The sequence below is a fragment of the Dendropsophus ebraccatus genome, chromosome 3 (genome assembly GCF_027789765.1).
Source record: "Dendropsophus ebraccatus isolate aDenEbr1 chromosome 3, aDenEbr1.pat, whole genome shotgun sequence".
In the NCBI taxonomy this organism is placed as follows: domain Eukaryota; kingdom Metazoa; phylum Chordata; class Amphibia; order Anura; family Hylidae; genus Dendropsophus; species Dendropsophus ebraccatus.
Genome location: NC_091456.1, coordinates 63454647 through 63482323, shown reverse-complemented (window position 1 = coordinate 63482323; position 27677 = coordinate 63454647). Strand labels below are relative to the sequence as shown.

Here is a 27677-nt window from a genome sequence, read left to right as displayed (position 1 = left end):
GGACACTGCTGTGAGTGGGCAGGAACATGCAGACAATCCAGCTGACTGAAATTGTGTGCCCATGGTTATCTACGGTTTACTTTTATCATTTATTTCATGGTATAATGTTCCTTTAAGAAAAAAAAAAAAAAAAAAGAAAAAGAAAGAGTAAATAGAAATAAATAGGAGCCAATTTCCCAGGCATGTCATGTTTACCTGTAGTAGCGGCATTGTGGGTAATCTGTTCATACACTTTTACGCTGGTAAATCACTAAGTGAACCTTATGTTAAAGTGAACTTCACTAGAGGTGCCTTGTTGATTCCCTTTCCTGTTTATGTAACCTGGTTATGGTTTTATTTCTGTTATTGGAGGCTTCTCCTTTCTTTGATTTGGTGGTGGGTGCTGGGATAATGAAATGCATGTTATCTTCCTTTTGTTTCTTTGTATTTGCAATTCATTAATGTTTTACATAAAATGTAAATGTCGGTCAATGATGCTTTTGCTTTTCAATGCTATTTTGTCTTGAGCCTCTTTTCAATGACATCTATTATCAGATTGAAATGGCGATTGAGACACTGCAAAAGTCTGACGGCCTTTCAAGTCACAGAAGCTCTCTTCTCAACAGCCATGTAAGTCCCTTCTTTTAATATCCTTTCTTTTCTGCATGTCTTTTGCTCGCTTTTTTTCCAGTCCTTCATGTCCTCTTTGTTGTGAAAGCACAGGTTCCTTTCTAATTGATGTTTCGACTAAAAATGACCATGGCCATCTGCAGCCACTTGATATCCATCTCTGGGACTCAGCAGTTTTTCATGGGACCTGTGCATTCACGACCTCTTCTAAAATCATCACTAAGTACCACTTATTTTCTATTATTATTTTGTGTATATCAGGTTACAGTTCATGCTGGCTTTACTTGGTAAAATTTACACTGCACATTTGATACTAACCACAAACTGTACACCATTGCTCTGCATTGGCACAAATTCATTGCTAAGAGAAGACCAGAAAACACAGAGTTATTGAAGTTAATGTTTCAGGTTTTCCCATACAACAAATATGCAGTCTGATAAATTCTGTGATGACACATTTGCCGATGTCATGCCACTATCTGGGCTTTCCAATTATCACAGGTCCACTGATGTAAATCTTGGGCGCCTGTCATTATACACTGGATAAATGAGCACTGTTTGATATAATGGGCTAAGGCAATGTAACTTCTGAGACTCCATATGATGTCACACTACAGTGATACAGAATTTAATAAGATGCAGTGATTATATCCATCATTAGCAGAAAGCAAGTCATTCTTTTGGCTGAAAGTCCTCACTTCATTTGATTTCTTGCAGTATACATTATTATTGTGTTATATTATTGTATATATTATTATTGGTGAGCTGTTGTGTGACATTTCTAAATCCCCCCCTGAAAAATGTGTTTGTTTATACAATGGTCCAGCCATGTTTTATTAAAGAAAAACACGTAAGTACACATAAAGCAGAAAAGAGCAGGAGTAATGTGAAAGGCCTATCTACATAAAAAAAATCCTGTGTTTTTAGTACACGACTAATATGTACTGTCAGTTTAAGACTCAACCTTATTCTCTGGGGTAATACATTCTAGAGAGCTGGGGAAGCATGAGCAAAGTCTTAGCAATGATAGTGTGAGATTTGGATTATGAAAACTTGCTGTTAATGCTAAAAACCTTATTGCATAAGCCTAAAGTGTTACTGTTATTTGCTGTAATTATTTACATGGCCTCAGTCAAAAATAACTGATCGCATCGGGTCTCACTTCTTAGACCCAATGTGATCCCAAGATACAGCCATGAGGGAGTGGGGCTGCAGTCAGTGACTCTCCCTTAAGCCCCTTGTGCACAGGGCGATCTCCATTCCCAGTTCGCTGCCGGCGCTATTACGCGCGCAAACAGCGATTGGGTTAGTGCTGGGGGGCAACAGGGAGCTGCGGGGGAAAACCTTTAGATCGGCAGTAGATCATTGCTTTCCACGTTGTTTGTCTTTCAACATGTTGAATGATAATGAAAGACAACGATCAGCCAACATCGTTTATGTCGGCTGATCATTGCCTTTTATTACACAAAGCAATTATTGTCCGTAATGGCCGATAATCGTCCGAATACGGCTGATTATCGCTTTGTGTAATAGGGCCTTTACTTTCAATCAAATGCATTTAGTTTACTATAGTCTTTGGAGAAAGTGAGTCAGATGTTCTGCCGGTAAGACTTGGTACGATCAGTATCTTTTGACTTGACTTAGGTTATGTGTCAAAAGTTCCTGCAAATTATAGTAATGCTTTAATAGGCTTTTCCTGTTAGCATTTAGTATGGCTCTCCACCATTTGTCATATTTTAAAGTGGCTTGCAACCTACACAAACTTGTCGATTTTGGCCACTTACTATGCAGTACAGATTTCATATTCCATGACTTTCAAACAAAGTATGTGTTTTCTGTACATTGCTGTATGCAAACTGATCATTTCACAGTAAAATAACAGAAGGAATGATCAGCTTTCCACTGGTTCTGTTTTCAGAGCCTGTGATTTCTTTACACATAGAACTCCATGGCAGTCAGCCATCTGGAGATGACTGCCTGAACATACCTACCTATCTGTTGTGGTCACGCAGGGTCATATACACTTTTTGTAAGAAAGATTCAGGTCCATATCCTTCATTTTTTTATTTATACCTTACCAAAATGAGCTGATTATACATGTAGTATCAACAAAAAGCAAGAAAACATGAGGCGAAATACAAGTTGGAGGGGGTAGTACTTAGTATAGATTGACACTTTCTTGAGCAATATCATTTATTCATTAATACAAACCTACTGATTGTTTTCAAATGTCGTCTTTTACATTAACACCATGGGATAGAAGGGCTGGAAATGGTTTAACTATATTCACTAATTTCTAATGCTCTGTACCATATCTGTATTATCATCTATCGTTTTCTAGAATTGTGAGGGGGGTTTACTGATAGTCAGACAGTGTAAATGTCCTCACTTTCATGAGTCATTGAGGTGGACCCTGCCAGCTTCCTCCTGCCCCACCAGCTTTGTTTGATAGATTTCCTTTGGTTTGGGTATAGGAAGAAAGCTATCAATTAAGGCCAGTGGGGCAGATAGAAGCTACCCGGGACTGTTTTGATGGCTTTCAATAGCTGTTAGCTGAACATTAGTTTGGCCGACAACTATCTTTTTTGATCTCCCTATGTTCTTAGCCAATGATGGTGCTCAGTTTACAGAAAGAACTTTGACAATATGAAGAAGTAACGTCACTCATCAGATTGTTTTAGGCTTCTATTTCTTAATATCAAGATGCAGACATACAATCAGGAGGATCCCTGCAGTTCATCACTATATAACAATTACGTAGTGTGCGGAAAATAGTCTCCACTCAATGTCTGACTCTATCCACGGACAATAAATGGGTTCCATCAACTGTATTATAACATCATGTCTATATAGTTCATCCAGAGCATTAAATATTATACACAGAGCACTTAGCAAAAAAACAGAGTAGACTCACAGGACCCACTTACTCAGACAGAAGAACACCAGCTCCATTCCGAATGTAACACTCAAGCCTGTTTATTGGATTGTATCACAACAAGTGATAACTTCAGAACCGTCTACTGTGTTTTTTTGGAAAGTGCCCTCTGTATAATATTTGTTGATCCAAATAAATAACATAAATAAATAACACAAGATCCCTACAGTTGCTGCGCAATTGCAACAATTTGTATAAATACACGTTTTATACAGTGGAGTTGTGGTTTTCTAATTCACTATTACTGTCCTTTGTGTAACCTTATAGGTTTATTTTTAGGTTACTTTATTATAGCTACTGATAAATTTCAGCGTAATGTCAGTTTATATTATTATTCTTATTAGTATTATTATTGTTAACATCAAATCATATAAAGCTTATTTCTTTTTGTTTTTCTTAAGCATCTGAATATTTTTCTGGTGTTATGCTATATTTAGATGGTCTAGATGTCAGAATATATGTGCAAGAAACAAGTTCAAAGCAATCTAGTTGACAACACTCGAAATGATTTTTATGATGGTAATTAGTAAAAGCATTAGTTGATTAAAAATATGGAAAAAACAACTGAAAAAAGTTTGTTCATAGGAAGTGACTGAAATTAATTTAAATTGAGAGCACTCTCAGAGAGATGCATAGAAGACAAAGACTTCTGGCCACTTTAGAGTCCGGACTGCCAGAGAAGAGGTCAGTGGGATTATTTGAATGTCATCGAAGCACCGGAATTACATTGGGTGAGCCTAGAGTCGAGCCCCCCCCCTCCCCCCCCAAAAAAAAAAAGTGGTATTCTTTTTGAAAGATAGAATTTGATTGGTTCCCATGGGCAACTTTTTGTCAGTGGTATCTTAAAATATATAAATGACATTTTGTTGCTATACAAGCTACTTGACATTTGAAAAACTGGTTGTATATATTGTAATACTTAATATTCCAGATTTTCATTAGACTTATTTGTTCTATATAATATGTTATCCTTCATATCAAGAATGTCAACAAGAGTAGAACATGTCACGGGCATACTATACTCTCCTAATAGTGGCTAATAAGGAATAGTACAAATCCATGCAGTAAATCCATTCTTTGTATAGGGAATCGTTGCCTTTCAGACCTGCATTTGAGGGTAGTCAAGGCATCCTGCACTTTAAATGGATATCTAATTAAAATGGACAATATACAAAGGTCAGAGAATATAATTGTCTTTAATCTCACCATCATACATCTGCTTTCACGGTACATGATAGATAATAGTCTGTAAACCTTAGACACAGGTTAATAGTTCAAATGGTTGATATTTTGTTTTCATTGTATGCCGGAAGAACAATACATTTGCTGAAAAATGAATTGAAATGCTCATATATTTCCAACAAGCCTTGAGAAATGTTATTATGTGTCATTTCTAAAGCACTCGGAGGTGACAGAAACATTTCTGTTTTTGTAATCATTCATTCTCATGCATGAAAAATATTTTGCCATTAGGATTATAATTTATATTACTTTATTATTTTAATTACAATTTACATCATCTTTTTCTCTGTGTGAAGCATTCTCATTCTCAAAGCAATTTTTAAGCTTAGGATTGTGCCTGGGGTTTAAAGGGTCTATAGAACTATTAGACAAGATCAATGGAATGCACAAAAACCATGATTGACCCTTAAGAAGCTATACGAATAAATGCACATACGAATATAATTATAGGATGTGTTATTCTCATGTAAGTATTTCTTGTTAGGATTCTTATAGGGGTTTCTTCTAGTCCTTAGCTGGGTTCATGTATAGTATCTTTTCATGTCAGTGATTCATGGTAATAAATTGGTACAACCATTTGGTGGTATGTTTGTAAAGGCCACGGCGACTTCTGAAGACCTGTAGGGGTTACCAGGCACACCAAGAGTTGTTTCCAAAATTGTTAGGATCCTGCTGCTTTGTTTGCCCCTTTAGGCTATGTTCCCAAATTGTCAAAAGAAGAGAAAAGGCGTCCGCTTTTTCTATTTAAAAAGATGTCCATTATTGCTGAGATTTAACTGCAATGGAATGAATTGAAGTCAATGGAATGATGGACGTCCTATGCACACAGTGTATAAAATGACAGATGTTATCTAAGTGGACGTCAAAATAACGATCATGTCAATTATTTTCAGACGTCTTTTGTAAACAGCGAACGTTATTCTTTGTTGTTCATGCCCAGTTTTTCTTTTTTCACCGTCCTTTCTCTGTTTTTACTATTAAATTATATGGACTTTTCAATTAAAGACACACCCAAAGGCCAATTATTCCACCTGAACTAGAATCATGTACCACTAGCCGTCCCTGCACTGACGGCCGGCCTATCCTCAAAATAACGGACGTTTATTTGGACTCAAAATGATGGCGTGTGAACATAGCCTTAGGCAGATGTTTGTGTGTGTTGCTACTTACCAGGTCATTACTGCAGTGCAACCATTTGGCTTTATCTGGAAAGCCTTTCCATTTTAGAGCCCTAGAAATGTGAAATGTGTCTTAAAGGCAACGAAGGCATCACCAATCATTTTGTGTGACTTTATTCATACGTTTTTATGCAATCATCACATTGAACATGCTGTCATAAATGTGGCTAACATGTTCTAGAGAAGGAGAATGAAACTATAGATAGATAGATAGATAGATAGATAGATAGATAGATAGATAGATAGATAGATAGATAGATAGTTTGGTGAAAAAAGCTCTCCCTACTGTGGGCTCAGGACTCCAGGGGCAGGCTTGACAGGCTTCCTTGTATGAGTGTGCTTGCGGAGTTAATCACTGAGTAGGTCTGCCCCCTGGGGTCCTAAGCCCAGAATGAACAGAGTTATAAAAAATAAATAAATTATACATTTGACATCCCGCCAAACTTTTTATTGGTCTGCTCAGCATCTCCTGTTCAATAACATATATAACTTCAGTCATACTGTGTGTTTAACATGTTACTTTCCCTTTAAGTTTAATTTTCCCTTTAAATTAATTTCCCTGTATACTGCCAAATACAATTACCAGCTGTTTCCATCTATTACCAATTAAAATAATGTAACAATACTGTTGTACAGGTTCCTAAATGCCTGTTATATTTAGTCATTTTCATTTTCTATTCTAAAAAAAAAGCCATGTTGTCAACCTTTTAGAAAAATTCATCCCCCATGTTCCTGTGAAAAACACGCTATTTTCTGTCCTTCACTCTAGTGAAGCTCTTTGGCATATTCATATCAAGCCTAACCTGCATTGTGTTTTTTGTGGAAAACAACAGAAAGTCTAAATGCAGGAGCCAAGACTCTTTGATCTTGATGTTCTATTCTTTTGTGCTCCAGTTCAGTACACCTGGGACCAGGGCTGTTCAGTAGCTGAAGAACTCCGAGTGACTGTATTATTTCTTGTATATTTATAATTGATTTGCCATCAGCATTCACACAGGATTTTGTGACTGAACTACCTTTCTTGAGAGGCCCTCTTTTTCCTTATACGTCTATCATATGCAATTGGATTTCATATGCCTTTCGAGAGTCTTTTAAGGGCTTTTAAGATTTACCAGAACAATTAAATTAAAATTCAGACTGAAGAAATAAAAGAATACATTCTAAAATTAGCCTAGTATAATTATAGAAATCATTAACACCATAGTTATATAATGTAACATACATATGAAGTGAGAGAGTGATACGCATGGTTATATCAGTATGGTATGGAGCTCCTGGCATCATAATGATATTTGATGCCGGAGTTCCATGATTCCAGTTTAACGTTATGTTCACACAATGTTTTTTCAGCTCCGTTTAAAATGACATCCGTAATTTACAGTCTAAGGCTATGTTCACACTACGTATATTTCAGTCAGTATATGTATATTTCAGTCAGTATATTTCAGTCAGTATTGCAACCAAAACGAGGAGTGGATTAAAAACACAGAAAGGATCTGTTTATACAATGTTGAAATTGAGTGGATGGCTGCCATTTAATGGCAAATATTTGCTGTTATTTTAGAACAACGGCTGTTATATTGAAATAATGGCCGTTATTTACCGTTATATGACGGCCATCCACTCAATTTCAACATTGTGTGACCAGATCCTTTCTGTGTTTTTAATCCACTCCTGGTTTTGGTTGCAATACTGACTGAAATATACTGACTGAAATATACATAGTGTGAACATAGCCTAAAATAACGGACGTCATTTAGCTGTCTGGCCTCCCCTTGCAATGATGGCTGTTGGTGCATTATTCTAGTTCGGGTTACTAACTGGCCTTTAGGTGTGTCTTAATTGAAAAGTTCATTAAATTTAATAGTAAACATGGAGAAAGAACAGTGATAAACTGTGTGTGAACAACTAATAAAAAATGTCCGCTGTTTGCAAAAGACGTCCGAAAATAATTATCTCGATCATTATTTTGACATCCGTGGTGATAATGTCCGTTATTCAGTACACTGTGTGCATTGAACATCCTTCTTTCCGTTGACTTCAATACATTGCATTGCAGTCAGTTTAATACATTTTTGACATTGTGTGAACATAGCCTTTATCTTGTTTTCCATGCAGCGACCATAATCACAGAATATGTTAATGCCCCCTTACTAGTATATGTGCATTCCTATCACTACTGTATTTGTCTTTGCAATTGCTTTCATTGAATCTCTTTTTTTTAATTCAATAGAAAATGAAAGGCCATTCTCATCTCATAAGTGATTGTATATAACAGGGAAAGCCATCATTTTATAATTGCTTAAAGTGACTCTGTACCCACAATCTGACCCCCCCAAACCGCTTGTACCATTGGATAGCTGCTTTTAATCCAAGCTCTGTCCTGAGATTTATTCGGCAGGTGATGAAGTTATTGTCTTAAAAAAACAACTTTGAAACTTGCAGCCCTGTGCCAAATTGGCATGACCTGGAGTGTCTATGCCCTAGGCTTGCAACACCTCTCCGTCCCTCCTCCCCGCCCTCCTCATCATTAGGAGTGCCCCAAGAACAATTTCTTGGGGAATAGGAAAAATCCTGCCCAGGGGCATTCCTAGTGATGAGGAGAGCGGGGAGGTGTTGCAAGCCTAGGGCGGACACACACTCTAGGCCACGACAATTTGACACAGGGCTGCAAGTTTAAAAGTTGTTCTTTAGCACAATATCTGCATCACCTGCCGAACGGACCCCAGGACAGATCTTGGATTAAAAGCAGCTATCTGATGGTACAAGCGGTATGGGGAGGTCAGATTGTAGGTATAGAGTCGCTTTAAGGTCCAAACTTTAGGACCTCCTCAATTCTGAGAATAAGGGGGATGCAGCACTAAGACCCTATTCACCACGTCAGGCATTAGCATCCTGTTTAAAGGTATTTTTTTAACATTTTTTTTATTTTTAAAACAGTATGCTGCAGGATGGCTATTTTGCAATTGACTTACTGTATATGGGAATTGTAGTTTTGCAACAGCTGAAGGGTCTGGGTTTGACACCCCTTATCTAGATCGACAGAAAAAAGGAACCCGCATCATTTGGGTGTACTATTACATCCTGTTTTAATGGTTAATTGGCCCAACAAAAACAGAACCTTTCAATGGGATGCCAAAACGTGGTGTAAACCTAGTCTTACTGCTGCTTATATGTAAAGGTGCTGCAGTTCTACCCACAGCAAGGTAGACAGAAGTGCTGCTGTGCAGGGTAAACTTACACTGGGAACAGACCCCATCATAAAGTGATGGCGTAGCCTAGCAATTTGCCATCACTATGCAAATGGACGTAACCCTTTGGCTATGTTTACACAATGTTTTTTGCTCTCCGTCTTTGAAAAAAAAAAAAGAAAAATTTACATCTGCCATGTCGCAGTTTGGCCACCTGTCACTGCAATTATGGCTGTTGGTTCCTTATTCTAGTTCAGGTGGACTAATTGGCCTTTGGATGTGTCTTTAATTAAAAAGTCCATTGAATGTAATAGTAAAAACGGTTAAAGGACGGTGAAAAAAGAAAAACTGTGTGTGAATAACTAAAAAAATAACGTCTGCTGTTTGCAAAAGATGTCCAAAAATAATTGTCATGATCAATATTTTGATGGCCACGCAGACAACGTCCGTCATTTTATACACTGTGTGCATTGGACGTCCATCATCCCATTGACTTAATTGCATTTCAGTCAAATTGCGGCAATAACGGACGTCTTTTTAAATAGTAAGAACGACCACCTTTTCTCTTTTTTGAACCTTTGGTGAACATAGCCTATAGGAAACATTAACTTATTTTGTAATTATCCGTAAAGTAAATTTTATGGGTCAACATTTTAACATAATTGTGAATGGATTCATTTCAAAATATTTCTTAATAGTGGTCAGTGTTTTTTCTGTTCCATAGCTCTGCATTCACAGACTGTAGAACATTGCATCCGCTAGAATAAAACACAGATCTTTATATTGGGACAACTGTAGGCTATGTTCACACTCTGTAAGAGACTGGCCGTTCCGAGACCCCAGCCGGTCTCTGCACAGATCATCTCAGCCGGTACTGCAGGCCGCAATTCACTGAATTGACATGTCAGTTATTTGCGGGTCCACATGGGATCCCGGCTGGAGCGTATACGATGTGTATACGCTCCGGCTGGGATCCCATAGCAGATAGGGCAGTGTTCACAGGCGCACAAAGTACTTTTACATAGTGTGAAAATAGCCATAGCGTGGTGAGGCGTGGACCTATTCCTATATGCTATCTAAAGCTTAGATTTATGCTGCTGCAAATACTTTATTAAGAGCTTTATTTATTTTTTTACAATAAAGTATGTCAATGCAAATCTTTAATCCCTATAAAGATGTATATACAAGTAGACAGAATAGAATTTTATATTTATTATAAGTAGAAAATGGGGTTAAGAATGGGGTTAAGTGTGTGCTTTCACTTTAAAATGATCTCTCTGTCCAGTAATTATACTCAGTTTGTTTGCACGATCGTTAGGAAACCAAATAGTTTGAGAGGCCAAATCTCTTTCAAATTCACCATTATGTATATGTAGTGGGTGAACAGGTTAGTGCAAGTTTAGCTGTTATGTCCTAAAACATACACCCTAACATGTATCTAGGAAGCACAACTATCTCCTCTGGAGAAAAGATATTTATTTCACCGCAATAGAGTGTAATATGTAATGTATGATGTATCTTTATATACGGTACATATGTACACTAAATGTAAGAAAACATACACAGCGTGTATAAAGCCCTTTCAATATTCAGTTCTAATTCAACCAATGCCACAAACCATTGCGTATTTATTGTTACTGTTTTTACTCTAAACCTAAATTGAATTTTTCATTTTCCTTTGATTAAAATTTTATTTACCAAATATCCAAAAATATCTTTAAAAATCAAATGTGCAAATTATCAGTTGCTTATCACTTGATATCATCCACCCACAGCTTCTTATGAAGCGCCCTCTCCTTGGAACATTGGGTCAGTGTAAATAAAAATGATGGCAAATGTATAAGAAAAGTGTATATTTAGTAGAGTAGGAGTTTTTTACGTTGTGTGTAGGCGTCTAGTTGAAAGTCGTTGGAAAACATTAATATATATTTGTTACTTTCTTAGTTAGTAGGCTACACTTCTTAAAGCAGTATTGATGTTTATTTTTATGACTATAATACAGTAGACAGATTGATTTCAGATCCGACTCTTCACATCTTCAGTAGTAACGAGAAGCACTGTTCTATTCAAGAATCTACAAAAATATCATCATTTTGTATTATTCTGTACTATATAATAAGATATCTGCCACACATCAGGTCATTGTTAGTGGGATCGGTCAACTACCCCCAGAGACTACATATTGTGGAAAACAGGATTGGGTATGTTGGTTTTTAAGATTTCAATTCTTTTGTCCTTAACAGGGTATTTTGACAATACAAACATATACTCTGTTCACAAGATGACTGATAAGTATCTGATCGCTGAGAGTCCAACCTTTTACACTCTCCGCATTCATAAGAATGGGGATCTGACTGCTCCTGCTAAATAGAGCAGCGGTCAGCACATGTTCTATTCATTCTCTATGGAGCTGTGAGAGATAGCCGAGTGCAGTGGGAGAGTCCTTTCCCAGTTCTCACAATTTTTGGGGGTCCCAGAGGTTGGAGGTAAACTGCTGCCAGAAATAGTAAGTTGCAGTTTAACCTATCCATTCATTTGTTTACTTGGGAGATACAATGTTTGTTGATTCTCTTTACAGAGGCCTTTTATCAGCAACAAGTGTTCCTAGGAACATTCAATTAGCCTATAATCGCCCCATGTAAAAGTCCCAGCAATTAGTCTACAGCTATGTTCTTACAACGTTTTTTCTTGTCTTTTTATATTTTTTTAAATGACGTCCGTCATTTTGAGTCCAAAATGGGGTCCGTTATTTTACTGTTTGGCCGCCCGTCAGTGCAATAGCAGCTGCTATTACATTATTGTAGTTTGGGGTTACTAATTGGCCTTTGGGTGTGTCTTTAATTGAAAAGTCCATTGAATTTAATAGTAGAGAAGGAACGGTGAAAAAAGAAAAACTGTGTGTAAACAACTAAAAAATAATGTCCGCTGTTTGCAAAAGACATCCGAAAATAATTGTCATGATCATTATTTTGAAGTCTGCACAGACATCGTCCGTCATTTTATACACTGTGTGCACTGGACTTGCGGCATTTCATTGACTTTAATGCTTTGAGTTTAAGTCAATAAAATCACAGCAATTTTTTTTTATAAAAAATATACATTTCAGGCAAGCTAACAGGTTTTCTTTAACCAATAGAAAACAACTTTTGTATGAGATGGCAATACACATTTTTTTGGTAACAGTATTTTATAGAATAAATTCAGTTTCTTTGGATTTTTTCACCAATTCTTAAGGCATTATAGGGACACTAAAAAAATCATTAAAATGTTACCAATACAAAAGATCTCTAGTGGGTATAATTATAAAACTAATGCCTACTAGGGGAAATTGGAAGCACTGCCTGATAACTGGAGCAAAAAGATTAAATTGCCAATCTCCAGCTGTTTTTCAATGAATGCAATTGTACTTTCTAGTGTCATTTTAATTCGAAGGCTGGACTTGTATAATAGGGAAAAAGATCAAATGTTACTATTATCCATTTTATTACTCATATTATTACTGTGGTAGTTTTATTGAGTAGCTTCATTGTACCTTTTTAGGAGATTGGTTTGCATTGTTTATATATATCTTGAAATATAAGTAACTTTATAATTGAGTAGACACGATTTCCGTATAATGTGTTTGATGCATTAATACCTACTCTCAGGTAAAACTGTGAATTAAGGATAAGGATGCCTTTGTTCTCTTCTAGCTCCAATGGCTGTTGGATAACTATGAGACTGCAGAAGGAGTAAGTCTCCCCAGAAGTACCCTATACAATCATTACCTTAGACACTGTCAGGAGCACAAACTAGATCCAGTCAATGCTGCATCCTTTGGAAAACTTATCCGCTCCATATTTATGGGACTCCGAACAAGAAGACTGGGGACCAGGTTTGTACGATTAAAGAAAATTATTATTATTCTAAATTGATAAGCACTGCATATTACAGATGGGTTACAGAAATGTACAAAATGTAAAGACGAGTGATGCACCGCCCACCTGACTACTTGAACAGAGGTTTGCATAGATAAATAACTAGAGATGATCAAACATCGGAAAATCTTAGGTTCTATCGAACTCGAACCTTGTCTCCTCCTTCCCCACGGACCGCGAAGGCATCGGGAATCAAATGTGGGAGGTTCGACAAAGTTCGAGTATGATAGAACCTAACTTTTTTCCGGTGTTCGATCATCTCTATAAATAACAAGTTATCCTGGAACTTTTCCCACAAGTATGTATATATAAGCATGTTGCGTGCACACTGGACTACATTTTCAGTGAGACAAAATAAGCTGTATCTTAGGCAGTGGTACATCATACAGTGGTGCCTTGGGTTACGAGCATAATTCGTTCTGGGACCGTCTTGTAATCCAAAGCAAATTTTCCCATAAGAAATCACTGAAATGAAGACAATTGGTTCCACACACCCCAAATAATGATTTTTTTTATTCTAAATAAGAGTTAAAACAAACATTTAAAAGCTTGATATGGCATAGTATAAGTTACTGTAGAGTATAGCCAAGCAGCGTGTATTGTATAATGTATAGGAAGTGCATAAGAATGAAAAAACAGCAGCAGTTTGTAGATACAGGATGGAACTACAGATCCCCATAATGCAGTAGTGTAGTACAACAGGCTAGAATAGAGAAGCAGGGCTGCTGTCAGAGGCTTTTATGGTTACATGACAGTAATGGGGAAGGGGTGTGTTCAGCATGGACCAATCAGGAAGTGAGAATCACTGAGCTGTGCAGGAGGACAGTGACAGAAATTTTTCTACAAAGCAGTGTGAATGGCTGAGTGTAACAGTTAAAACAAACATTTAAAAGCTTGATATGTCATAGTATAAGTTACTGTAGAGTATAGCCAAGCAGCATGTAATGTATAATGTATAGAAAGTGCATAAGAATGAAAAAACAGCAGCAGTTTGTAGATACAGGGTGGAACTACAGATCCCCATAATGCAGTAGTGTAGTACAACAGGCTAGAATAGAGAAGCAGGGCTGCTGTCAGAGGCTTTTATGGTAACATGACAGTAACGGGGAAGGGGTGTGTTCAGCATGGACCAATCAGGAAGTGAGAAGCACTGAGCTGTGCAGGAGGACAGTGACAGAAATTTTTCTACAAAGCAGTGTGAATGGCTGAGTGTAAGTGCAGGCACATTATAACAGCAGTGTGTATAGCTGAGTGTAAGTGCAGGCACATTATAGCAGCCGTGTGTATAACTGAGTGTGAGTGCAGGTACATTATAGTAGGAATGGTGAGAATGGGAAACACAACAGCTGACAGAGACTGCAGGGAGCATGAAGGAATGAGCAGGGCAAATGTGGGCACAGTATAGCAGCACTCTCTGTCCGGAGAGAGAGGGGTAACAGCTACAGAGATATTACACTCCCCCTCTCACTCCAAAACCAAAGCAATGCTCTTAAACCAAGTTACAATTTTAAAAACTGTGAGCTCTTCTTGCAAAACGCTATCAATCCAAGTTACTCTTAAATCAAGGTACCACTGTATTTATAAAGGGAACACGGACACCCAACATGGCTGGCATAGCATTCTCATTTTGAAATGGGGAAATGTGTGACTGTTTCACTTTTGTTGAGCTCTAATAAAAGTAGCTTGTGTATAATATATGCAAAAATTTACAGTTTGAATTATAATCCAGAGAGGACACTTTTAGGCTATGTTCACAGTGAGTATTCTTTTTTGACAAGAATGGCCATTGTTGCCAATTCTTGTAAAAACGACCATTCTTGTGAAAAAAGAACACACTCTGTAGAAACCTATGGGGAACAGCGACCACTATGCACACAACGTATTGCACAACAGCCGCTGTTTCTCTACAGCCATGGAAATAATTGACTTGTCTGTGAACAACAGCCGATGCAGCACTGTAATACAACGGCCGTATTACAGTTTCCCTTTAGGGTTAAAATGAAAAAAGTAAATAGAAAATACAATTGGTCCCACAAAAAAAAAAAAACTCTTATGGCTCTGTAGATAGAAAAACAAACAAAAAAAATGATGTCTTTTATAATGTGAGGAGGAAAAAAATAAAAATTTTATAAAGAAAATTGGCTGAGGAGTAAAGTGGCTAAGATGTCTAAAAGGTATAATTTAATTTATATAAATGACAGAATACTAGCATCATAAAAAAGAATTAAACACTTCTCTAAACTACAATAAAACGCCTACAAATTCCTTGTATAAAATCAATCAGCGATGGCATATTTCATAGTGATATTCTATATGTATTCTTATTACGCAAGTATAATGCGAAGGTCAGGTAATTATAATTAAGTTGACTATTTAGTAGGCTTTTATGTCAGTATTTGTCAGAAGATTGTGAGAGCTGTTCCTTCCCATGCTCTGTATAATTAGAATTATGTGTGAAACATTATCTCGCAGTTTATGTCACACTTCTTTCTTCATGTATATATAAATCTATATAGGTAGTATGCTGTTTTTTGCTAACATAACTAGTGAGGTCCACATAGCAACATCAGGAGTTGATTATTGTAGTATTTGAAATAAAATGTTCATGTTGGAGGGAACTCTACGTACAGGGGCATTGAAGTGTATCTGCTATTTTAGGTAACTTTCAGGATATTAAATGTGTACATGAAGAATAGTGCTGTTTGTGGCCATTATGTAATTTTATATGGCTTTTTTTTCATAAAATGCTTCAAAAATTTTCATAACATTTAGTACTCAACTTTGTATGTGTGATATTTTATAGTGCCTGCAGCATTTGTTTACTTATCAAACTCCCAGATGCCCTTCCATACACCTGTATAAGCATCATGGAAACCAATCTGCTAGACCATCTTGTACACAAAGGACAGAATCGAGCTGGGGGGGGGGGGGGGAGTTGTTTTTTTTTTTTAAAAAAAGACTGAAAATTTAGTGGAGGAATGGGTTCAAAGTAGCCTCATAAGAGGAGGAAGAAGAACTTTTCTCTCATAAGATACATTATAAAGCTTCTTACATCCACTTGTACTTTTTAAGTATTCACTATGAGGAAAGTAGTTGTTGTTAGAGTTTGTTTTGTCAGGACATCTAATTGGACAATTCCTTCAGAGGTAGATGCACAAATAGAAAATCTTCTCAAAGAGGAAATATAGGTTGTTGCCTCTAGTAGATGATACATTAAGTTTGAGCTGCTGCAGTGGGCTTTGTTCATACTAAGTAAAAAAAAAAGAGAGAAAATGCATCAGCTTTTTCTTTTTAAAATAACATCCGTTATTGCCGCATTTAAAGCGACCCTGTACCCACAGTCTGCCCCCCCCAAAACCACTTGTACCTTTGGATACCTGCTTTTAATCCAAGATCTGTCCTGGGGTCCGTTCGGCAGGTGATGTAGTTATTGTCCTGAAAAACAACTTTTAAACTTGCAGCCCTGTGTCAAATTGGTGTGTCCTAGAGTGACTATGCCCTAAGCTTGCACCGCCTCTCCCTCCCTCCTCCCCGCCCTTTTCACCATAAGGAATGCCCCTGACAGGATTTCTCATATTTATCACCTGTGTTAACACTGCACATGTGTTGGATTGTTAAGGCATCTGTGCAGTGCTCAGACAGGTGAGGAATAGGAGAAATGCTGCCCAGGGGCAGGGGAGAGGAGGGACGGAGGGCGGTGCAAGCCTAGGGCATAGACACTCTAGGCCACACCAATATGACACAGGGCTGCAAGTTTAAAAGTTGTTTTTTAGGACAATAACTGCATCACCTGCCGAACGGCCCCCAGGACAGATCTTGGATTAAAAGCAGCTATCGAAAGGTACAAGTGGTTTGGGCGAGAGGGGAACAGATTGTGGGTACAGAGTGGCTTTAAATTGATGTCAATGGAATGCACTGAAGTCAATGGAATGGCAGCCACGCAATGTACACAGTGTATGAAATGATGGAACTCATTGGAATTCATTGGACTTTATAATTAAAGACACACCCAAAGGATAATCAGTCCAGCTGAACTAGAATAATGTACCAGCAGCCCTCATTGTAATGACGGGGGTCCAAACCGCAAAATGACGGATGTATTTTTAAAACATAATAAACAGAGAGGAAAAAAACATTATGTGGACATAGCCATGTACTGCAAAATCAGTGTGCATCAGCTTACAAACATTATGGAACATTTCCATTTCCTTGTGGCACATAAACAGTAAATGCACAATACTTCCTACTGACCATTCCATTTTTAAAGTGCTAAAACAATATAGAATAGAGAAATGAGTAGTGTTCTCTTACTATACCTCTGGTATTAGTTTATACAATTGTTTTCTATATTTTTTTTTCCCAAAGGGGTAACTCAAAATACCACTACTATGGAATTCGTGTCAAGCCAGATTCCCCTCTTAATAGGTTACAAGAGGACATGCAATATATGGCTATGCGACAGCAACCCATGCAGCAGAAACAGAGGTGAGTGGTGGCAGTGCTCTATGTATAATATATATATACATTCCATTCCCTTTACTAACTTTGTGGGGGGTTTACCCAACATGGTGAGTGGTTCTGTGCTGTTGCCAGAGCAGAGGACGATGTCTGAAGGAAATCTTGTGTATACTGTTTCAATTTCCTTTTTTTCCAAAGAAATATATAGAAAGTTTTTTTTTTCTGTTAAGGAACTAGTCTGTTTGCATCACAGACCTTTATAGGATTGTATACTAAGGTATTTATGTGATTCCTGCTCAATAGTCAGCACTGGTTTAGGAAGCATTTGCTTGGTCAGTCTGTTGCAGGCTGCATGTACAATCGCTGGGTTATTCATGCAGCCCTTTCATTTCATCATTGTCAGTCAACATTACTAATTTTTACAGGGAAATGTGCAGAAGATAATTTTGAGTTAAATGACTCCACAAAAGATTTGAACAGTCAATGAATAAGAGTTTTCTTGAGTTCATTGGCTTATTACTGGACCTTTTACAAAAGCTAGTTATTGGGAACGGGGGATAATTGGTCCATATAAAGCAGGGGGTATAACTTGGGGCCCTCCAGCTGTTGCACAACTACAATTCCCATCTTGCCTGGACACCTTTTCACTAGGCATGATGAGAATTGTAGTTTTTGAAACAGCTGGCAGGCCGCATGTTATGACACCACATATTGAGAGTTTCTGTGAACAGCTACCAAATGCAGATTCACCACTTAGAACCAATGTCAGATATATGTTATAATGTAATGGGTCACACCAGGCCATAAAACTATTTATCAGTCATTTATCTAATAATTTTGAGGATCTGTGTAAACCGTGGCTGTATTTTTTAAAGGATTGCTGCAATCTTTTTTTTAAACCCCTTGAAATAATGCTAAATGTCTACATTCCATTCACATTTTGATGGGTTTGTTTCATTGTGGTGATGTACAGAGACTAAATTATGAAAAATTATGAAAAATATGAAAAAAGCCAACAACATCTACATAAATTTAAATCCATCTTCTCTGTGGAGTACATTTATTAAACATAGACCTCTGGTGTATGCCACGGAAAAGGCGCAGATTTTGGTCTTTTCAGTGGCGTATGCCAGGGGTAAGCACTGTTTACCTGATGGTCGGGTAGGGGGGGGGGGGTTGCAGCAAGGCAGGAAGGAGGCGTAGCCTCCTGCCACACCCAAGTTATCATGGTTTACACCTGCAGAGACCATGCAGAAATCTACACCTGCCCCTGAGCAGGATAGGCGACAGGATGTCCCGCTGGCTTTAATAAGAGGTGTGTGCATCTTAGTAAATCCTGCCAGGTAAATGGGGCCAGGGCTTTATTTAAGGCTAGAGATGAGCGAACCTCGAGCATGCTCGAGTCGATCCGAACCCGAACTTTCGGCATTTGATTAGCGGTGGCTGCTGAACTTGGATAAAGCCCTAAGGCTATGTGGAAATCATGGATATAGTCATTGGCTGTATCCATGTTTTCCAGACAACCTTAGAGCTTTATCCAAGTTCAGCAGCCCCCGCTAATCAAATACCGAACGTTCGAGTTCGGATCGACTCGAACACGAACCCGGTTCGCTCATCTCTATTTAAGGCATATCAGTCTTGATAAATGTCCCCCTGTATATCTTAAAGCGGCTGTTGATCAGAACATTTTTCCCTTCTCTTTTACAGGTACAAGCCTATGCAGAAGGTGGATGGAGTGGGGGATGGATTTGCTGGGAGTGGAGCTCAGACTGGTGCATCAGTAGAGCAAACAGTCATTGCTCAAAGTCAACACCACCAACAGTTCTTAGGTAAGAACCTGGGCTGCAGAACCACATGGTAATATAAAAGATTTTAGCTTACTCTATACATACATTACTAAATTTACACTCATTTGAATATAACCCAGGAGCTTGCTTTATGTCAGAATTTATTTTTTATGGTTTCAGTTTGCTTACTATGAATAGCTATTTTTTTTTTAGTGTTTAAACATAAGGCTAATTGGTATATAGGTTTAATTATGGCCTATCCTTAGGCAGTCTCGCCTGTTTACTGTATACATAGACACTGCTGCTTGTCTGATTAAAGTGTATTACAGGAGCTTTCAGGTCTGCCTCATTGGGATGGACCTACCCCCTCCCAAATGCAATATAATGTCCATATATATGCTAATAGAACAAAGATAGAAGGCCGAGTAAGGAGGGGAAAAGTATGTGTCCTTTCTAATTCATCTGTGGTGTGCAAGTGTATGCTGCTGGATCACAGCAGCCATATAGTTACATTTAACAAAGTATATGACAATGCGTCAGGGTAGTGTATGCTCTTATCAATATGATTGAAGAGGAGGTTGCAAGTAACCTTGTAGTTACTAAGGAGCTTGGCATCTGGAATCATATGTCACTAGGTTTCCTATTCTAAGCTTTCTTCTATCTATATCCAAGCACCCTCTGTTGTCCTTTTATATTATGTGCATTTTTCTGCGTCTTTCTCTTTATAGAAGCACAGTCTAGTCCATGAAAGTCTCCTTTTGCACTTTTATCTTCCTATAGCCATTGACTTTCTTGTGGCTGTCTTCACTTACCACCTACTGTGTCTTTCTTTGGTTCTCTTCTTACCTTGTTTAGTTCTCCATCCTTGCTGAACCCTGAGTCTTACATTTGTGTAGGCCTGCAGGGAGCTAGAACAATGAGAGAGGGAATCCTAGTGTTTATCCCCAGCTGTAAATGTGACAACTGAGACGCTGTTGAAACATTCTATTACAGTTCTCTAACAGGCAGGATTTTTTTTATCATTTCTAGTCTAAAAGTCAGCAGAAGTATGTTTTCTTAATAATGCAACATTTGGCTTTACCTGTCAAAGTTTGGGAACTATTTTACAGAGAAGAATAATGTATAAGGGAGATCAGAACTATGGATATGCTATACAGCATGAGATTATCCGGACCATTGGTTATAATCAGTGTCCTTATTGCATGTTTAATAGATACAGTCTTGGAATCAACCAACTACCCAGTTCCCTCTTCTCTTTAAAAAAAAAGTGAGTTGATTTAACCCCTTAGCAACCCATGACCTACCTGGTACGTCATGGTGCCGCGGGGGGAGTTCAGAGAGGAGTCCTGCCGGGACCCCGCTTTGTACGGCGCCGCTCCTGGCTGTGATCGCGATGTGATTGCGGGGGGGAGATCCGTTCTTCTGCCAGTGCCGGGCCTCAGCGTCGCAATGACGCTGATCCCGCCTCGGCAATACATTGCATTGGCCTGCAGCACGCCAGTGCAATGTATCACCGATCTAATCGATCTTTGCTGTGTATATACACAGCATTGATCTCTATGAGAGATCAGTGCTGTGTATCTACAAGTCCCCCAGGGGGACTTCTAGTTAATGTAAAAAAAAAAAGTACAAAACTGTTTTTATTAATAAAAAATCCCTTCCCCCTAATAAAAGTCCAAATCACCCCCTTTTCCCATTTTATAAATATAAAAAAATAAACAAATAAATGCAATAAGTGCAAAATTGCGCATTTTTGGTCGCATCAAATCCAGAAAAATTTTATAAAAACGGATCAAAAAGTTGCATATGCGCAAACAAGGTACCGATTGAAAGTAAAGATCATGGCACAAAAAATGACACCTCACACAGCCCCATAGACTAAAGCAGGGGTACTCAACAACTTTTAGTGAAGGTCCACTTACCGGGGTCTATTGTCAGGTGAAGGTCCGAGCTGAACATCAGTAGGAAACGTGTTTTGTTACTTTGTCACAAACGTTCAACTATTTATATACAGAATTGCTGCTTATTAGCGGGAAAATTGGCATTTTTTTCTCTCTCACCAGGCCTTTGATATTAGGTACAAAGGGGGTGACTGCCCTGGTAGTATATAGCCCCCCTGTTGCTCCCCCAGTAGTGTATAGCCCCCCCTGTGCGCTCTCCCTCAGTAGTATATAGCCCCCTGTTGCTCCCCCAGTAGTATATAGCCCCCCTGTGCGCTCTCCCCCTGTAGTATATAGCCCCCTGTGAGCTCCCCCCAGTAGTATATAGCCTCCCCGTGCGCTCTCCCCCTGTAGAATATAGCCCCCTGTGAGCTCCCCCCAGTAGTATATAGCCCCCCTGTGCGCTCTCCCCCTGTAGTATATAGCCCCCTGTGCGCTGTCCCCCAGTAGTATATAGCCCCCTGTGAGCTCCCCCCAGTAGTATATAGCCCCCTGTGAGCTCCCCCCAGTAGTATATAGCCACCGTGAGCTCCCCCCAAGTAGTATATAGCCCCCCTGTGAGCTCCCCCCTGTAGTATATAGCCCCCTGTGAGCTCCCCCTGTAGTATATAGCCCCCCCGTGCGCTGTCCCCCTGTAGTATATAGCCCCCTGTGAGCTCCCCCCAGTAGTATATAGCACCCCTGTGCTCTCCCCCCAGTAGTATATAGCCCCCCTTGTGCTTTCCCCCTGTAGTATATAGCCCCTGTAAGGTCCCCCCTGTAGTATATAACCCCCTGTGCGCTCCCCCCAGTAGTATATAGCCCCCTCAGTAGTATATAGCCCCCTGTGAGGTCCCCCCTGTAGTATATAGCCCCCTGTGCGCTCCCCCCTTTAGTATATAGCCCCCTCAGTAGTATATAGCCCCCTGTGAGGTCCCCCCTGTAGTATATAGCCCCCTGTGCGCTCCCCCCAGTAGTATATAGCCCCCTCAGTAGTATATAGCCCCCTGTGAGGTCCCCCCTGTAGTATATAGTCCACCTGTGCGCTCTCCCATTGTAGATGCCCCCCAGACAGAAAAAAAAAAATAACAAAAACAACTCACCTAGCACCTCGTTCCCCGCTGCGGCTGTCGTCTTCTCTTCCCGTCGGTCCGGCCCCCGGCTGATACGCGCTCTGTAGGGATGTCCCGGGGATTCCCCAGCAGAGCGCGCATCAGTGACCTCAGCGTACGCCGCCGGCCTGCACTTCCGGGAAGGACAGGCCGGCAGCGTACACTGAGGTCTGTGGTGCGCGCTCTGCTGGGGAATCCCCGGGACATCCCCAGAGAGCGCGAATCAGCCGGGGGCCGGACCGACACTGCCCCCAGCCCCACAGGCGTACTGACATCTAAGGACAGTACGCCTATGGGGCGGGAGGCAGTGCGGTGGGGAGCGGGACCTCCTAACCGCCCCGGGACGGACCGGATCCGGGGCGGTTAGGAGGTCTGACCAGGGGTCCGGACAGCTGGCCTCCGCGGTCCGGGTTCGGACCGCGGTCCGCCAGTTGAGGACCCCTGGACTAAAGCATAAAAGCGCTATAAGCCTGGGAATAGAGCGATTTTAAGGAACATATATTTGTTAACAATGGTTTGAATTTTTTAAAAGCCATCAGATAAAATAAAGTTATACATGTTACATATCGTTGTAGTCGTAACGACTTGAGAAACATGCATAATGAGTCAGTTTTACCCCAGGGCGAACGGCGTAAATGCAAAACTCCCCGAAATCCAAACAAATTCCAGGGGGTTTTTTTCAATTTGACAGCGCAAATGATTTTTTTTCCGATTTTGCAACATACTTTATGGAAAAATAATGCCTGTCATTACAAAGTACAATTGGTTTCGCAAAAATAGGGGCTCATATGGGTCTCTCGGTGAAAAAATGCTAACGCACTATGGACTTTTAAACATAAAGTAGAAAAAGCAAAAGTGCAAAAACGAAAATTGTCTTTGACCTTAAGGGGTTAAACAACCAAACTCCAATATATTAGACATTAAGGGGGGCATTTATCAATACTGGCGTACTTGTACACCAGTCTTAAATAACCCCTCCCTTCCCATTTACCCGGTTAAAGTGAAACTGCCCCCCCCCCTCCTTTTTTGTATTATGACTTCTCTACACAGGTGTGAAGGTTAAATTATACAGTTTTATACCTTATTTTTTATCATACGTCATCTGCTCTGGTGCAGATGTAGATTTCTGCATTGTTTATGCCTGTAAACCATATTAACTAAGGACGGGAGGAGGCCACGCCTCCTCCCCACCTTTATGCCCACCAGCCCCTGCTCGGCCAAGAGTTATGACTGGCGTATGCCGTGGAAAAAGTATAAATCTGACCTTTCCTGTAGCGCACACAAGGGGTACAACATTAATAAATGTGGGATTAAAGTGTTTGTCCAAAACTACTAAATTGTTATATATGAACTCCGTCTGAGAAAAAACTATAAACATTTTTATACTCACCTGCCCCTAGCCTTGATTATGTGTGTATGTAGATCTCATCTAAGCGCCACTTTTAACTTTTCTATTGACGCAGAGGAAGCACCCTCTCAGCCAGTTACTGGCTGTACGGCTAACTTACCCCAGCCAGTAATTGGCTGAGCAGGAGCTTCTTGTATTTCAATATAAAAGCTAGAAGCACCACACAGATTGGATCGAGGAGCATTGAAACAGACACGAAGGACACTTAGGGTCCTTTAAAGGGGTAGTCCACCAAAAAAAAATTTCTTTCAAATCAACTGCTGCCATGAAGTGCCAGAGATTTGTAATTTACTTTTATTAAAAAATCTCAAGCCTTCCAGTACTTATCAGCTGCTGTATGCCCAACAGGAAGTTGTATTATTTCCAGTCTAGAGAGCAGGAGAGGTTTTCTATGGGGATTTGCTACTGCTCTGGACATTTCCTGACATGGACAGAGGTGGCAGCAGAGAGCACTGTGTCAGACTGGAAAGAAAACACCACTTCCTGCTGGACACACAGCAGCTGATAAGTACTGGAAGACTTAAGATTTTTTAATAGAAGTGACTTACAAATCTCTGGCACTTTATGGCACCAGTTGATTTGAAAGAAATTTTTTTTTGGTGGACTACCCCTTTAAGGGAGTTGTCTGCATCCTGCTTGACTAATTCTTAGGGCTTATTCCCACGTTTTATGAAACATGGACAGCACAGACGGGAAAGCCCTGTTGTGGAGTCTTTCATCGCGCGGCATGATGTATTATTATGTGGGAATAAGCCTTAAAGAACGACCTTATAAACTAATCACAGCTGTTGGTGAACTCGACAGCAAGTCTTCAGTTTCATAAAATGCCACCAAAAGGAAAATTGTGAATTACAGAGTTCTCATTCAGATTAAAGTGCCACTGGTGTTATAAATTTGAAAATCCAAATCAACAGGATATGTGAAATAAAGCAAGATTGCCGTTTACTTTTTTTTTGTTACTATGCTGTAAAAGAAAGCTATACTTACCAACAGTCCAGGTCCAGTCTCCTGTTGGCAGCTTTTTAGTCCTGTGCTGGGTGAAAAAATAAAACTAAATACGTAAAGTCCCGGCCAGTACAGAGTCACCGCTCAATGTGTCCATCAATCACATGACTGCCGTCTCAGTGAGCGCTCAGATGCCCGGGACTTCCTGCATTTATTCTCTTTTTTTCAACCAGCAGAAGACTAAAAAGCTGCCTCCAGGAGACTGGACCTGTAAACAAGTAAGTATAGCTGTATTTTAAAGCATGATAACTAAACAAATAATGAATGTAAATTGCAAACATGTTTAAAGGACTTTTCAGCATAACGCAGAAGGCATCAGTGCATGTGTTTGTTTATACAAAAGACAATGCAAGACATGAAAAAGGGGTGCCACACAACACCTGGGGACAGGGGTGGTGCTGTTTTTGCAAAAAAAGGAAGCTGTTCTTTTTTTTTAATCCTGGAGAACCCGTTTAGGCTGAACCTGAGTTACAGTGGTACCTTGGCACTCCTTGAGGCTCAATATCGTGCAGACCTTACTGTGGTTAGAATGTCCCTGTCAATTACAAAAAAACTTTGACATGTCACAAGGACCTGTGAACAATTCTGATCAGTCTGGGTCTCCCACTGCATTAGAGCACAGGTGAACTTAATATTAATGTTTTAGTACAAGCTTTGCATTCATTTACTACTATAGAAAAAAAAAGTATTAGTCCTAAAATACTTTGACCGGAAGTATTTACCACCATATGGATTTGCTTCTATAGATAAATTTGGAATTTTTATTCTCGAGGAAAAAACCTTTCTTTCACGTATATATAGATAAGTCTAGTAAAAGTTGTATTGCTGCACCTTATTATCTTATCCATGGCCTTTGGTGCTACAGTACATTCATTGATGCAGATGGCAGACTCAATAGAGAGTGCTAATTCTCTTGTATGTCGCTGGTTGTATTATTTTGAATGAATTTCGTCATCCACTTAACCAGCATCAGTTATTTATATAGATTAGTCTTGTATATTCCAGATATTGTAGCCTTGTACTTTGTACAATTAGCTCTATACAGAAGATAGATGTATTTGAAGCCGTTTTAATGCGGTACACATATCTCTTACCAGCATTTGTTTAAAAATATTATCTGTTTTTTTTATAACAACATTAATAAAAGAATAAAAATAAAATCTTGCCAGCCTCTGCTCATTAAGTAATGTGACCTTTTACAATGTCTGTCTTGCTATGCTTCTTAAATATTTTCCTAATGAAGCTGTAATTGGCACCATCCACAATATCTTTCTTCCATTATGTTGTTATGGCAACAGATGCGTCTAGAGCACTTCCAGAGTTTGCAGAAGTTGAAATATCTTCTCTGCCAGATGGTACAACCTTTGAAGACATCAAGTCATTGCAGACTCTTTATCGGGAGCACTGTGAGGTAAGGCCGCTATGTCTTTGTGAGAATTACTACTCCCTCATTACTCTGTGTTTTCTAAATTGTTCTCGATGTTTTACTACTGGTGGACATGTTGACCTTCACTAAAGGGTTAAGTAAAGTCAAATATTTAAGTGAGCTATACTTCTCTTTAGAATGCTCAGAACACCTTCTAAATTGTAGATGCTGCTTTAAATCCCATGTGCCCAAGTTATTGTAGCCATCTGTTCTGAGGTGACCTTTAGGACATCTCCCCTTGCTTGCTAATTCATGGGTGATTTATATGGTTTATTTCTATTTTTCCACAAGGGACAGTTGTAGCTTCAGTGTTTGACACTTTGCCATTGGTAACCTCCTTACTTTGACACCAGTTATTTTTTTACCAAGATTCTTCTATTACATTCTATTCTATTTTGCTTCTCAAAATATATCATTTTTAGGAGTGTAAAAATTGATCTCCACATTGCATCTGGTGGATATGTTCTTTTTTACCAAATTTTCCATGGCTTCAACATATTTATGACCACAAGGACCTTATGCTACCCAAGGCACTAAGGGGGAGATTTATCAAACTGGTGTAAAGTAGAATTGTCTTAGTTGCCCCTAGCAACCAATCAGATTCCACCTTTCATTCCTCACAGATTCTTTGAAAAATGAAAGGTGGAATCTGATTGGTTGCTAGGGGCAACTAAGACAATTCTGCTTTACACCAGTTTCATAAATCTCCCCCTAAGACTTAATAAACAGTACCCTATGGTTATGTTTACATTAAGTAAAAAAAAATAAAAAGAGAGAAAGCGTCCATCTTGTTTGCGCGTCAAAATAATGATCATGACAGTTATTTGCGGACATCTTTTGCAAACGGAGGTTATTTTTCAGTTGTTTACACACACTTTTTCTTTTTCACCGTCCTTTCACCATCTTTACTATTAAATTCAATGGACTTTTTAATAAATAGGCCAATTAATCCACCTGTACTAGAATATTGTTTCATTGGCCCTCACTGCACTGCCGGCTACTGAAACATGCTGAACCATGGACGTTATTTGATACTCAAAACAATGGCTGTTGTTTTAAATATCAAACAACTGCCACAAAAAATGTATTTTACAGCAATATCTAATATACATTAAGCTAATGTGGTTGTTCTTAATGACTTAGGCAATATTGGATGTTGTGGTGAATCTGCAGTTTAGTCTGATTGAGAAACTGTGGCAAACCTTTTGGCGTTACTCTCCAACCACGACAGCTGATGGGACTACCATTACAGAAACTGGGTAAGTAAAGAACTGTTGACTCCAAAAAAGACTTCCCCCAATTCAATAATGTTCAGTAATGTTTTGTCTTAGTAAGGCAAACTGTATAGGGTAAAAGCAGATCCCACAGACTCAAATAAGCATATATCCATATTAATAGAAAATGTAAAATTATTTTTACAAGTCAAGTACTGTCTATATATTAAATAAGCGTAGGATGATGGGAAGATGAAAGGAAGCAAAAAGCCCTCC

The 27677-nt window shown here is 39.1% G+C and overlaps 1 protein-coding gene across 9 annotated transcripts in view; it reads left to right on the top strand.

Moving 5' to 3' along the window:
• The window catches only part of RFX3 (regulatory factor X3), a 184289-nt gene that overhangs the window by 132440 nt on the left and 24172 nt on the right, over nt 1–27677 (top strand). For 8 of the 9 annotated variants that reach the window (XM_069961908.1, XM_069961910.1, XM_069961911.1 and 5 more), the window contains 6 exons: nt 535–609; nt 12848–13029; nt 17438–17557; nt 19238–19359; nt 26060–26172; nt 27331–27446. In XM_069961908.1, the coding sequence (XP_069818009.1) occupies nt 535–609; nt 12848–13029; nt 17438–17557; nt 19238–19359; nt 26060–26172; nt 27331–27446 (728 nt within the window). The remainder of the gene's footprint in view (nt 1–534; nt 610–12847; nt 13030–17437; nt 17558–19237; nt 19360–26059; nt 26173–27330; nt 27447–27677) is intronic. The other variant, XM_069961907.1, reaches the window with a different exon arrangement.